At 54.4% G+C, this 14,643-nt stretch overlaps 1 protein-coding gene across 1 annotated transcript; it reads right to left on the bottom strand.

The window, feature by feature from the left end:
• Positions 1–10,612: 10,612 nt before the first annotated feature.
• SBK1 (SH3 domain binding kinase 1) lies at positions 10,613–14,085 on the bottom strand (the record flags this gene model as incomplete). Its single annotated transcript, XM_079719915.1, has 3 exons — positions 10,613–11,458; positions 12,219–12,421; positions 13,860–14,085. 3 exons carry the CDS (start codon positions 14,083–14,085, stop codon positions 10,613–10,615), a joined length of 1,275 nt encoding a protein of 424 aa, XP_079576041.1.
• Between the last annotated feature and the right edge of the window lie 558 nt (positions 14,086–14,643).

The raw sequence follows: 14,643 nt of genomic DNA, 5'->3' as shown, positions 1-14,643 counted from the left end.
TCTAGTTGCGGCGAGCAGGGGCTACTCTTTGTTGTGGTGCGCGGGCTTCTCATCGTGGTGGCTTCTCTTGTTGCAGAGCACGGGCTCTAGGCCCACGGGCTTCAGTAGTTGTGGCTCGCGGGCTCTAGAGCGCAGGCTCAGTAGTTGTGGCGCATGGGCTTAGCTGCTCCGCGGCATGTGGGATCTTCCCGGACCAGGGCTCGAAACCGTGTCCCCTGCATTGGCAGGCGGGTTCTTAACCACTGCATCATCAGGGAAGCCCCACAGGATCTTTTAGTTGTGGCTTGCCAGCTCTTAGTTGAGGCATGTGGGATCTAGTTCCTTGGCCAGGGATCGAACCCTAGCCTCTTGCAATGGGAGCATGGAGTCTCAGCCACTGGACCACCAGGGAAGTTCCCGTTCACTTTTTTTTTTTTTAACAGAACCCTATTTTATTATTTATTTTTATTTATTTATTTTATTTTTATTTTGGCTGTGTTAGGTCTTCATTGCTGCGTGTGGGCTTTCTCTAGCTGTGGTGAGTGGGGGCTACTTTTGTTGCAGTGCACAGGCTTCTCACTGCGGTGGCTTCTCTTGTTGCGGAGCACGGGCTCTAGGCACACGGGCTTCAGTAGTTGTGGCATGCGGACTCAGTAGTTGTGGCTTGTGGGCTCTAGAGTGCAGGCTCAGTAGTTGTTGCGCAGGGGCTTAGTTGCTCCGAGGCATGTGGGATCTTCCTGGATCAGGGATTGAACCCATGTTCCCTGCATTGGCAGGCGGATTCTTAACCACTGCGCCACCAGGAAAGTCCCCCGTTTACTTTTTGAAGAGACCAGTTGTCTTGTAGGATACCCTACATCTGGATTTCCCAGATTCTTTCCTCATGGTGTCACTTACCTTGTTCCTCTATCCTTAAATATTAAAAAAAATCCTGACATTAGTGATGCTAGTGAACAGCCAGGTTAAGAGCTGCTGTGACACACTTCTGGCCTCAGCTAGCAGAGCTTTGAGACCCCTTGAAGTCCAGGATCCTCATGGAGCTCCATGGCTGCATCCTCAGGTCAGGACCACAACAGACATCATGGATGAGTTGTTAAGAAAGAAACTCCTCTTTCCCCATTGCAAACCAGCACTGCACCTCCCAGGTCACTGAATGGAAGTTACTTCAGATTGTTTTTCCAGGGGTGGGAGGGGAAGCAGATGATGGCAGAAAAAGTTGGGGCATCTTCTGAGCCTGGGAGGAGTTGAGGGGCCTGGGGACCCTAGTTAGAGAATGGCTGCAGGACCTCAGGTCTGCAGTTGATGGAGAGGGCATCTCTGAATCCTTCCAGGACAGCAGGACCAAGATACAGACGATGGCCCTCACATTCCAGGAACCTACGCCTCTCCTCAGTTCTCTGGTATCTCATAAGACTCAGGAGTTTTGCATGAATTATGCATTTTATTTTATTTTATTTTTAATATTTATTTTGGCTGCACTGGGTCTTAGTTGCAGCATGTGGGATCTTCGTTGCAGCATGTGGGATCTTTAGTTGTGGCACATGGACTCCTTAGTTGCCGCATGCACGTGGGATTTAGTTCACCAACCAGGGATCGAACCCGGGCCCCCTGCATTGGGAGCGCAGAGTCTTACCCACTGGACCACCAGGGAAGTCCCAAATTACGCATTTTATAATCCAGTTGCCTGGGGGACTTCCCCGGTGGCACAGTGGTTAAGAATCCGCCTGCCAGTGCAGGGGACATGGGTTTGATCCCTGGTCTGGAAAGATCCCACATGCCGCGGAGCAACTAAGCCTGTGCGCCACAACTACTGAGCCTGCGCTCTAGACCCCGCGAGCCGCAACTGCTGAGCCCGCTGACCACAACTACTGAAGCCCGGGCACCTAGAGCCCGTGTTCCGCAACAAGAGAAGTCACTGCAATGAGAAGCCCGTGCACTGCAACGAAGAGTAGCCCCCGCACGCTGCAACCAGAGAAAGCCCAAGAGCAGCAAGGAAGACCCAATGCAGACAAAAATAAATAAATAAATAAATAAATAAAATTTATGAAAAAAAAAAAGATACCTACTGCAATACTCTCCAGTTCTCAAAACTACATATGCGTGCAGATAAGGAGTAAAGAAAAACAGGGAAACATACAAAGGCAGTTATCCCCTGGTTTCATGGCAATGGCAGAAGGTAAGAGGCACTGAGCACCAATGAGCAAGCCTCCTTTCAAGCCTCAGGGTCACACCTGCTAACATCCAACTGACTGCAAGTCACATGCTTGATCGCAGATTCAAGAGATTGGGCAGGTCATCTTGCCCATGGTGGGAGGGCACTGTAAAATAATCTGCCAAAGGAGATGGGTACAGGGAAGGGTGACGAGTTGGAGCCAAATGATACATCCACCACACCATTACCTGATTTTTCACTGGAGGCATTTTTACTCCTTCAGTCAGTTACTGGAGTGAGGTACCACCTCCGGCTTAGGGGTGGAGCATGTGACAAGGTCTCAGCCAGTCAGAGAACGGCATTGCTCTGGCCATGGTGATTGGATCAGCAATAGATACAGGATCCAATCAGGATCAACCAAACACAATGCAAACAGCAGCCGGGCAGGACGGCAGGGAAGAGGGGTCTCATGTTTTCCTGCTGGGAATCACTCTGAAACATGCCGGTTGGGGCAACTGGCAGCCATCCTATGCCACAAGGAGAGAGGAAGAAGTCCAGGAGTAAGTTTACACAGAAGAAGCAGAGCGGATGGAGAGGGAAATCCATCCCAGCGCTGAAGTTGAAGCCTCTGCGTTAAGCTGCACCTGAAGTTGGTTCTACTTCTGGACTTTGTCAAATCAGTTTCAAATCAACCAGTTTCAAAACAGTTTCAAAACCAGTTTCAATCAGTTTCAAAACTGCGTTGGGTTTTCTGTTATTTGAGATCAATGAGTCTTGATGAATACGCTAGTAATCTCAGCCTCAGAAGTGAGCATCTCGTCCCAGAAGGGCTCAGTGGCTTCTAGAGATCAAGGTTACCTGTGTTGATCAGTGGCTGCTATGGGGCAGGGCCCCATAGATACTGGTGGTTTCAGGGGTCTTACAGATTAGGTTTCTCTGGGTACCAGTCAGAACTCTTTCATTTGCAAGGGACAGACACCAAACTCAAATGGATTTGTGAGAATATATTGACTCATGCAACTGCAAAACCCATTTAGATATAATTTCAGTCATGAATTCTTGTGCTCAGATGTCATCCTAATCCATCGCTCCTCATCTCTTGGCCCTGCTTCATTCACTCTGTGTAGGTTTCATGCTTGGCCAGAATCTCCCCAAGTGGTCCAGGCTTACATCTCACAAGCTTAGCAACTCTAATGAAAAGAGCATACTTTTTTCCCTAATAGGTGTCGAGAAAGGCCAGGAGCCTTGTATAACCCAGTTATATAAGCCTGAGCCAATCACTGTGGCTCAGGTGTAGGAATATGCTGCTTGACCAGACCTGGCTCATGTGATCACCCCATGGAGCCAAGGGGTAGAGTCAGCCCCACCGGAACCACATGGATCAAGAATATGGAAGGGAAAACTTGGGACGCTGTCACCCAAAGAGAGGGGAGTGGGTGCGGAACAGGAAATAGCAGATGTCCACTATGTCTTATGTTATTCTTAGCATCCTGTGGTCCTTATCACAGCTGTAATTAACTATAACCCCCAATCCTCCACCTTCTGCAGTCACCCTCCATTTTTCTTTAACATCAGAATAAAATGACACGAGCCCCTCACCACATATTAAGGATAGCCAGGCGCTTCCATGATCTCTCTGAGGATTCCCAGGTTGGGGCTCACCGTCTCTCAAGTCAGGCCATGCTCAGCCTACTCCTTTTTTTCCTTAGCTTTATTGAGGTATAATTGACAAGTAAAAATTATATATATTAGGAATTCCTTGGCAGTCCAGTGGTTAGGACTCTGCACTCTCCCTGCAGAGGGCTTGGGTTCAATCCCTGGTCGGAAAACTAAAATACCACAAGCTGCACGGCACAGGGTGGCCAAAAAAAATTGTATATATTCAGGGTGTATAACCTGATGTTTTGATATATGTGTGTATATATTGTGAAATGATCACCACCATAATTAGCTAATTAATATATCCATCACATCACATAGTTAGAATTTTATGTGGTGAGAACACAAGATATACTTTCTTGGAAATTTTCACGTATACAATACAGTAGGTTAATTATACAGCCTACTTCTTGGCTCTCCCCATGAGCTCTTGGCCTCTGAAGCCACCATCCACTTTCTGCCCTTCTTTGGCTCCAAATGGAAACCCCTGAATTCCTCCATTGTCCCAAAGCTCCATTAACCCAAGGCTAGGTGATGAATATTCTCCTCCCCTCAACTGCCAGTAAATACCTCAAATTTGCTTTTCTTACACCCACATTTCCACCCCCAGACCAGTCACTAGATGGCTGGGTAGGGCTTTACATTTTTGAGACAGAGATGCTGTGTGGGGACTCTCTCCCTTAGTGATGCAAGTTGAGTAGGCATCCATTGCCCTGCATGAAGGGTATAATGGGAGCTTTGAGGTTGCCCCTTCCAATATTCCTTGTCTTGGCATACTTAGCTGTCACGGGCGAGGGGTTGGGAAATTTTGCATGGGGTTCAAGGAGCACCTTGGGGAAAAAGGAATCAAGAATACAATTTCTTCTCTTCTGAAGTTCAATGTTATAGGAAACTTTTTGAGGGACTGAGTAAGTCTAGACTGAAGACTGTGGACAGGAAAGGACACTAAGTGCTCTGGAGTAGGAACTCTCCATGATTAAAGGGAGGTGGCCCAGGCTAAACAGAAGGATCTAAGGGGTTCCAGGGGTCGGTTGGGTTCTGAAACTCTGTGTGTGTGTGTGTGTGTGTGTGTGTGTGTGTGTGTGTGTGTGTGTGTAAACCTTTCTTGTCAAGCCCTTTTGTTCTGGCAGGATGATGGCTTTATCACACTGGAGGATGCATGAGTTCAGCCGTGATGCTGAGAGGCAGACAGAAGCAACAGCGCAGAAAACCAAGGCCCCCTAGTGGTAAGTCCTGGCATTCTCTGACACGTTGGGAGTTACAAAGAGGGGATATTTGTACATTCATAGATTTTCCCTCCGTCCCTTAACAATCCATTAAAATGTTCTGTTAAATAAAGTGATTATTGCCCCCAGGTACCCGCCCTTATGACTGCAGACAAGTGGCAGACATTTTTAAGTGACAGGGTTTTGATCAGATTCTTGGGTAGGAGTCCTTCCCCCTCTGATCTAGTCTGGGTGGATTTTGTTTTTTCTCTTATTTTTTCCCCCCTCTCTCTCTCTCTCTCTCTTTTTTTTTTTTTTTTTTTTTTTGTGGTACGCGGGCCTCTCACTGTTGTGGCCTCTCCCGTTGCGGAGCACAGGCTCCAGTGGCGCAGACTCAGCGGCCATGGCTCACGGGCCCAGCCGCTCCGCAGCATGTGGGATCTTCCCGGACCGGGGCACGCACGAACCCGTGTCCCCTGCATTGGCAGGCGGACTCTCAACCACTGCGCCACCAGGGAAGCCCTCATCTGACAAATCTTGAGTGTCATGTGCCAGGCCCTGTACTAGGAGTGAGGTGGGGCTGGGGAGGGGAGTAGCAGTTTGCCAAATACTGACTCTTCTCTTATGGAACTTACGTTCTAATGGGGAGAGATGGAGAACAAACAAATACTTGGTATAGCGAGTGGTGGTGAGTGAAGCAGGTTGAGGGTCATTTGCTGCAGGGAGTTGTCTCTGACCATTGAGATTTTTTTTTTTTCACACACACACACTGTATTTTATTTTTACAAGAGATAAATAAACTGACACCAAGCATTGTAAATGGATGACCACAACAAAAGCTACAATGATTGCAATTACCAAACACGAAACACACTCATACTATGTCATAATATTGACATTCAGTCCAGTAATCCTCCACTGTAACAGCTCCTTTACTTTGCAGTGAAAATTGATTTGTATATGTTTTGCCTCTGAGTCCTTGTGGGATTTTTTTTTTATTCAAACAGAAAGTCACAAAAATTATAATCATCCTCATCAGTTCACTCAGTCCCATGTAATTAATTTTTTATATTGATCTTTTGTTAGCACTTTTATGAATTCATCAGTTTTCCATTAGAGTTCTGAAAATGCTTATTCATTCAGTTCAGCAGTGTAGTCAGTTACCAGAAACCTGTACTTGTCAGAGTCTTTTCCATGAATTCCTTGAAGATGAAACCCTTTTACAGGAACATTTTTGCAAAAGCATCAGAGTACACCCAGAGCTGTCTGTAAATGACAAAAGACTTAAAAAGGACCATGGTTAAAGATTTGATGAAAGTTCATAATAATGCAATTGACAAGGAAATTTAGTTATTTCTGAGATATACATTTTAAAGTAATAACTAGAATTATGACTTATAACATTATACCAGAACATATGCTTTTTAGAAATCTCATGTGATGTCTGAAACATTTATATTAACATATTTCCATACAAATAACCCAAAGAAAGTTTAGTATTAGTTGTTTTTGTTTGTTTGTTTGTTTGTTTATACTGCAGGTTCTTATTAGTCATCAATTTTATACACATCAGTGTATACATGTCAATCCCAATCGCTCAATTCAGCACACAACCATCCCCACCCCCCCACCCCCTGCGACCACTGAGATTTGAGCAGGGACCTGAAGGAGGGGAGGGAGGAGGCTCCAGGGAGATTTGTGAGAGTCCAAGGCAAGGGTACAGTCCCTGAGGGAAGAGTGTGCTTGGCTGTCCTAGAGGCCAACGTGGCCTGGAGACAGCACAGGGGTGGAGTACGGGATGGGGCTGGGACCTTGGAGACCACTGTAAGGACTTCAGCTTTGATTTGGGGTGAAATAGGGAGCTTCTGTAATGTTTCCAACAGTGACAGGTGTTGTCTATGAGAAGACTCACTTTGGTTGCTGTACTGAAAAAAGCCTGAAGAGGCTCAGGAGAGGAAGCTGGGAGACCAGTGAGGGACAACAGGCAGAGGAGGGCTGCCGGCTTCCGGTGGGAGCAAAGCCGGTGGTGAGCGAGCTCAGATTCTGCGTGGACATGTGTCTGAAGGCAGAGCCAACAGAATTGTTCTGTTGACACAAGTAGGTAATTAATAAATATTTGCCGAATGAATGCTGGATCATGAAACTCCCCACAGCCGGCCCCACCTGCCCTGCTTTAGAACGGCCATTTGCCTGCTGCCTCTGAGTCCGCAGCCACTGCCAATCAGCTTCTTCACACCCTCTGTGCCCGATGCCCAGACAACCCCGCCGAGTCCTCTGGTCTCCGTCTTCAGGGAGTTCCTGACGCCTCCAAACTTGAACAGCTTTTCAGTTATGTAATTTCCCAGCACCCAGCCTTCCATGTGGGTAATGTCTGCTCCATCATTAGATCGCTGGCTGCCTGAGGACAGGGGCCCCATCTGTCCTGTTTACTGGCGCATCCCCAGGCCCCGCTAGGAAGACAGGTGCACAGAATGCACTCCGTAAACATTTGCTGAGCAGCGGCTGGATGAATCGCCTACTCTGTTCCTCTGGGCTTTCTGCCTCTATTTCCTGCCCAGTCTGAAGGGCTCCACGCCGAAGCTGGACTCCAGTCCAGGGACAAGTCCCTGCCTCTTCCCCCAGAACGTGGGTCCTTGTTCCCTTCACACTCAGTCCCTGGCCTGAGCCTACTCTAGTTCACATGAGAGGTCGCAGGAGCCCTGGAGTAGCTGCCCTTGGACTCTGCAGACCCCACCTTAAACCATCTGTCAAGTTTTCAGTTTCCAGAGTAATTCTGTGTGCCTCCCTCTCTACCCCATATGAGACAAGACAGCCACCCAGTGGTAATTTTTCTAAACTTTTGTTTATTTTATAGCAATTGTCATGATTAGAGAAGTAAATAACACATTTAAAAACCTTCTCAGGGCCAAAGGATGCCAGAGTATTTACAAACACATGGTGGGGGACGGTGGCAACATAAGGGTCTGGGGCTCTGGGGCTGGGAATCCACCCAGGCCCTGAGCCAGGCTTGGATGTTGACGCCAGCCACCATGACTGTCCTGCCGGCCACAGAGTGGGCTCGGGGAGCACTAGGAGCCTTAGGGCTGGGCTCAGGTGGCCTGATGGGAGACCCTCTAGCTAACCTGTGGCCTTGCCTCCCCCCCCAGGGGCTCCCCACACCCCACAGGCCAGCTCAGAGGGGCCTCTGGGAAGCACCGAAGGACAGGGGGCAGTGTGGGGGGCACAGGGCTGGGACAGATGGCAGGGATGACCTGGCCTGCTCAGGGGAGGACAGAGATGCAGGCGCACACGCACACACACATACACCTTCACAGAAGAATCGCGAGGGGTTTTTTTTTTGTTTGTTTTTTTGGGTTTTTTTGTCTTCTAAGTCTTCATGTTTACGATGTTATTTTTTGCTGTTTATTTTTTCTTCGACAGTGACATAAACTGAGGTAAACATCTGTGACCAACACCTCTCCTAAGGGGCACAGGGTCCCAGCCCAACCAGCAGAGGTGGTGGCGGTGGCGGCAGCGGCAGCGGCAGCAAGGCCCCAACAGGGAGGGCGCAGACCCGGTTCCAGTCCTGCTTCCTTGTCGGCCGCTGCTGCCCCGTCTCTGTGCCTCCGGAAACGGGGGCTGGGCTACAGAACTACGATCCCTTCCCCACTCTAACATCCTAGATACTACGACGAGGGAGAGACTCTCAGACAGGATATTAACAGAGAGAGAGAGAGAGAGAGAGAGAGAGACAGAGAGAGAGAGAGAGAGACAGAGAGAGAGAGAGAGGGCGCACGCAAGGGGTGTCTACTTGGAATCTCGCTTCCTTGTTATTGCAGGAGAGACAGGATGTCAAGAGGCCTAAGGCAAAAGGAGAAGTTGCGGCTGGGAGAGGTGCCCAGATGGGCTCCAGGTGGGCCGGGGTCAGTGATGGGGGGGCCTTCTCTGAGACTTGGCCCTTGGTGGGAGGAGGGGTTTGCTACTTACCTGGCACGTGGAGGGCCCCAATGCCCGCTGGGGAGGTGGGTCTCAAGAGGGGTGGGCACACCAAGGAGAGGTGGGGGCCAGGCCCTGGGGCAACCGCACACTGTTTGTAAACTGGACCCAGGCAGGGCAGGGGGACCTATAGCCCTTTTGCGCGGTGGGAATAAGGGTGAATGGAGAGGTGGGGACTTCAGGCCAGAGGGGCCTCTCTGGTCAGCCTGGCCCGTCAGGGAGCCCCCTCAAATGGCCGAGAACCCCAGGAGGAACCCTGGAAGGTGTGGCCCGGGACAGTGGATGGGGCACTGCCAGGCAGAGGGAGCAGCCTCACCCATGTTGAGGTTATTGCGGGGTCCCAGGCCTCCACGGAGGGGGCGGGGGTTGTGGAGCCGTGCTGGGTGAGGCTGGGTCCCTCTGGTCTGTTTTGCTGCCTAGGGTCCTGAACCAACCTGCAGGTGCCTCCTTGCTGGGTTCCCTGAGGGGTGTGCTGAACCGCAGGCCTGGATGCCCTCTGGCAGCTGCCCACTGAGAATCCTGGGGCGGAGTTACTGAGGCGTCTGGATGCAGCCACTGAACACACGAGGCTACACGCAGAAATGTGCACTCCACATGCACTCACACTGCACACATACCTATTCACGCACTCACCCCCTCCCACTTCCAGGGCCTCCCATTCTCACACCCACACCCCAGTACCAGAAACTTGGGAGACGTGGGGATGGGGTCAGCCCCAGGCTGACATGTTAGACCCCAGCAGAAACCCAGCAGAAATTCCTGGCACAGATCACCTGGCCGCCTGCCAAAAGCCCAGGCCCCTGAGTCCGGGCTGGGGCAGCGAGGACTGAGAAGGATCTGAGAGGTTTCCCGGGCCTGGGGGAGGTGCGGTGGGCAGGCGGGCCCGGCCCTGGGCTCTGCACTCACTCCCTTGGCCTAGGGATGTAGGGGCCCCGGAGCCCTTCAGTTGTCCTGAAATCCCTGTGGGGGAGGGGAGAGCCGCCAGAGCTCCACCTCTCTGGATGTGTGGTCTCGGCTGGCTGCCCTCCTTTTGGGCTCAGTGTCCTCCTCTGGGGACTGGGTGGTGGGGAGTTGGGCCCTGTGTCTGCACATACACACTTCTGCAGCCTCCAGACATTTGCTACATTTTGCAGGGGGCCTGGTCCCTCCCCTCCAGCCTCCCAGGAAAGGGGCAGGTGGCCGCTGAGCAACGCCCCCGCCCTCAGCTCATCTCCCTCCTCCCAGCCAGTGCCCAGGGGCCCTAAGGCCCTTCTCTGCCCCAGCACTTCAGCCCCTTTTCGTGCCCAGGGTGGGGGTGGGGGGCGGGGAGGCCGGGAGGGCAGGACCGGGGGTGGGCCTGCAGGATGATCTGCCAGGGGGTGCAAAGGGCCGGGAGCAACTAGTCAGGGTTCCAGGGTTCAGGGAGGTTTGGGGAGTCTGCCGGCAAGCTCCCTTGCTCCTGGTGTCAGGGGGCCTCTGAATCCTCGGGCCTGGGGGGCTTGGCTCCTTTTGGCGGCGATCTCACCAGCCCGCCGCGGGCCGGGCGTCTACCACTACTCCCTCCTGCCGCCGCGGGGGGCTGGCCGGTTCGGCCCAGGGCGGCTTCCCGCGCCCCGGCCTGGCTGCTGCACGGCGCCCCGGGCCCGAGGGCGGCGGGGGCGGCTCAGACGCAGATCTCGATGGCCGTGGCCAGCACCACCTGCCCTTTGCTCTTGTCCGGGCGGCCGTCGGTCCTGCCGGGGGGCCCCGGGGGAGCCAGGCCGGGCTCGGGAACGGGGACCGGCACGGGGACGGGGACGGGCGCGGGCGCGGGCGCGGGCCCGGGCCCGACAGCGGGGGCCGCGGGCCGGGAGCCGCTGCCGGTCTCGGTCAGCACCGTCCGCTTGAGCGGCCCGGGCGCCTCGAGGCGCAGCGGCCCCGCGGCCGGCGGGCGGTCCCCGGCGGGCTTGCGTGCGCGGTGCGAGGGCCGGCGCCGCAGCTCGGACGTGAGCTCGTGCTTGAGGAAGCGGAAGACCTCCTTGGCCGGCCCGCGGCGCTCGGGTTCCAGGGCCAGTAGCCGCTGGAACATGCGCAGCGCCGGCTCCGTGAAGCGGCGCCACTGCGACGGCAGCCCCGGCAGGCGGCCCCGCTGCCAGCGCACGAACTCCTCGAAGAAGGCGTCGGCGCCCGAGGCCGCCTCCCACGGGAAGTTGCCGGTGAGCACGCAGAAGATGAGCACGCCAAAGGCCCACACGTCCACGCCCGTGTCCACCGCGAAGCCGTCGGCGCGGCCCGCCTGGCACACCTCGGGCGCCGTGTACGGGATGGTGCCGCTGACCCGCTTCACGCGGCAGCCCACGCGGCGCGTCATGCCGAAGTCGGCCAGCTTCACGCGGCGGCACTCGCGGTCGAACAGCAGCACGTTCTCGGGCTTGATGTCGCGGTGCACCAGCTGCCGGCCGTGCATGAAGTCCAGCGCCAGGCCCAGCTGCTGCACGCAGCGCTTCACCGTGTCCTCGGGGAGCCCCACCTGCGGCCGGCCAGACGGGAGAGCCGATCAGGGGCGCCGGCCGGCCCCAACCCGGTCCTCTCCTTCCCGTCCCCGCCACCGCTCGCCTAAACTCCCTCCGGGTCCCTTTCCTGGGCAGATCCGGTGCCAGCCACCCTCCCTCATCCCACCTGAGCATCGTCGGCTCCCTCCCTGGCCCCGTGGTTTCCCACCTTCCTCACCTTCCCCGCATTTCCCGCAACAGCTGTCCACAGCGCCTACACTGGGCCAGGTGCTTTGCTAAGCGACCTATCCGGCACGACTCAACTCCGCAGCACACGTTACATGCCCGTTTCCCTTACACCAAGGCCTTGTCACTTACGCAGTGAGCGGCAGAGCAGTTTCACCCGGGCCGACTGCAAAACCAGGTGCCTGGAATGCCCCCCGGGCACTCTCCCCACTCCAGGGCACCTCCTCTGGTGGCCCTGCCACCTCCCCTCTTGGGTCTCCACCTGTTGCTATGCAACTGCGGAGGAGGGGGCTGCTGGGCTTCATCCCATCACCCTGGCTGCTCCTCATCTCAGTGCATCATCTGGCTGATTGTGGAGTGTCTGTTTCCCCCTCTGGGACCAGAGCAGGACCTTGTCTTGTTTGCTGTGTATCCCCAGCCCTCCAAACAGTGACTGACATACAGTAGGCGCCTAATAAATGATTAAGTCAGGAGGCACCTGACTCCTCCTCGACTCTCATACTCCGGGGACCCAGAAGGCAGTCTCCCCTTCCTCGGCCACCACCCATGTACCTGAGGAGGAATGATGTCAAACAGGTCCCCAGCAGGCGCGTACTCCTGAGCAAAGACGTAGCAGTCCTCGGTCTCAAACACTACGTCGAAGACCTTGATAATGAAGGGGCTGGAGGAGAGGCTGTTGGTGATGCTCACCTCCCGCAGGAAGTTCTTCAGCTTAGTTTTGCTCTTGTTCACAAACTTCAGTGCCATCTTTGTGCCTGGCCAGGTGACAGTGACAGTGGTGAAGACCCCTCTCCCTGTACCCCTGCACCTCACACACCCGTGCCTGTCTGCACAGCCTGCCCCAGCCACAGTGCACGATGATGGCCCCAGCAGGTGTGACTCTCCTCATCTCACAGGTAGGAGACTGAGGCCCAGAGAGGGGAAGGAACTTGTCAAAGGCCATGCAGCAAGTCAGGGGTCAGCCTGGGTCCTCCATGCCCAGCCTGAAGCCCTCGATGAGGAGGGCCTGTTGCTTCCTCCACCCTCTCATTTTCTTCCTGACATAGACATACTGTGTACCTATTTATCTGTCTCGCCCACCTAGAAGGCTGCTCTGAGTACAGGAACCTTTGTCTTGTTCACTGCTGTATCTCCAGTGCCGACAGATCAGTCTGGTGCACAGTAGGTACTCAACAGATGTTTCTTAAATGGATGAATATATAAGAAGGCACTAGACACAGAGAGATGAGGACCTGCAAGGCACACGTCCCTGACTCTGAGCTTGAGCAGGCATCTGTAGCCACCTGGGTGCATAGCTGTGTGACACACGTGTGTGTCCACAGAGCACTTACACATCACAGGCCTGCCTTCTGCACTTCATGTGCACAGCTCACTCTTCATTAGGACCCTACCAGCTGGGCATTAATGCTACCCTATTTTACAAAGGAGGAAACCTAGGCACAGAGAGGTTAAGTCACTTGCCCAAGGTCACACAGCAAGCAAGTAGCAAAGCTCAGGTGACCCCATGTCCAGTACTCCTCCTGTTGTCCCTGTCTCCTCTGTGTGCAGCTGTGGGCACTCATGCAGCCCCTGCCCCTGACTGACTGTGTGGGCACTGCTGTGAGCCTACACTGTGGGGAAGGCATCAAGTTCAGGGCTTAAGCAAGAAGGCCCTGGAGCTGATTACTGAGGTCTCATTCTAGCTCACACCCTCTGTAGCTGCACGACCTTGGCTGAGTGACTGAATCTCTCTGGGTCTCAGAGTCCTCAGTGACCTGAGAAACGGAGACGGCCACACTGACCTCACAGGGCCCTCTCCCACCCGTTGTAAGCATGGTGCCCTGTTCCCGAGGATCCCCTCAGCTCGGTCCACCTCCCTGGGGGCTGCTATCACCGATATGCTGGTGATTCCCCAGACACCACCGCCAGCCCTGACCTCTCCCCTGACTCCAGATGTCCCCGGGCACATGCCCTTGGCTGTCCCAAAGGCACTCAGGATGGCCCCAAAGCAGCCCACCCTCCAGTCTGGGCACTCTGCCCAGAGATTGCTCCCTTGTCCCATCTGCCTGGTCCCCTCCTCCCTGGGCAGCTTCAGGCCACATTCTCTCCACGTGGACCACTGACTCTGCCTCCTGCTGGCCTCCTGGCCCCTGCAGAGAGTCCCAGCCAAGTCCCCACTCCTGTCTTAGAGCTGGCCACCCTGCAGACACTCACCTGTGCCCTTGTAGGCTACCAGGTCAACCTTCCCATAGGTGCCCTTGCCCAGCTCCCGGACGAGTTCGTAGTGCTTGGTGACGTCGCTTGCGGCCAGGGTGCGGAGGGTCAGCGCTTGCATGTCTTCAGTGAGGAGGGGCACGCCTGCACCCAGCCCAGGGGCGGTCCCTGGCCCACAGCAGGGCAGGGAGTGGGGCGGCTCGGGCTCTGGGCAGCCCACGCTCATCTTCTCCCTGGTGTGTGGCACGGAGTGTGACATCAAGCCAGGGCCTACTCCTCCCTCCCCAGGGCCCAGGATCCCCAGGGCTGGGTCCGAAGTCAGGCCGAAGATGACCACGAGGGGGCAACAGGCGTCTTTGCTGCATCACCTTTCCCCCAAAGCTTCAGGGCCAGGCCTGAGCCAGCACTCCCCAGAGACACAGCCACTGCCTCCCAGTCCCCACTTGGGTACCGCTGGCCTGTCTCGTGCTATCATCCAGACACTGTGTCAGGCAAGGCACACGTTTTTATGTCACACAAAGACACACCACATACTGAGTTCACATGAGTGCTCCAGTTCACAAGTACTGATCAGCACCTGCTGCTCGCCAGGTGCTGTTTGGAGCCCTGGGGACAGAGCACTGAACACATAGACCAGACTCCCACCCTCACAGGACTTACGTCCCGGGGGGAAATGGACAAAACACAGTGAACCCATGAATTATATATTATGATAAAAGGTGACATGCACCATAGAGAAAATAAGGCAGGGGGAGGGGCTCCCCAGACACAAGGACAGAATGCC

Source organism: Hyperoodon ampullatus (genome assembly GCF_949752795.1).
Source record: "Hyperoodon ampullatus genome assembly, chromosome: 14".
Taxonomy (NCBI): Eukaryota; Metazoa; Chordata; class Mammalia; order Artiodactyla; family Ziphiidae; genus Hyperoodon; species Hyperoodon ampullatus.
Note: the sequence above shows the minus strand (reverse complement) of the source record. Positions and strands in the feature narration are given on the sequence as shown.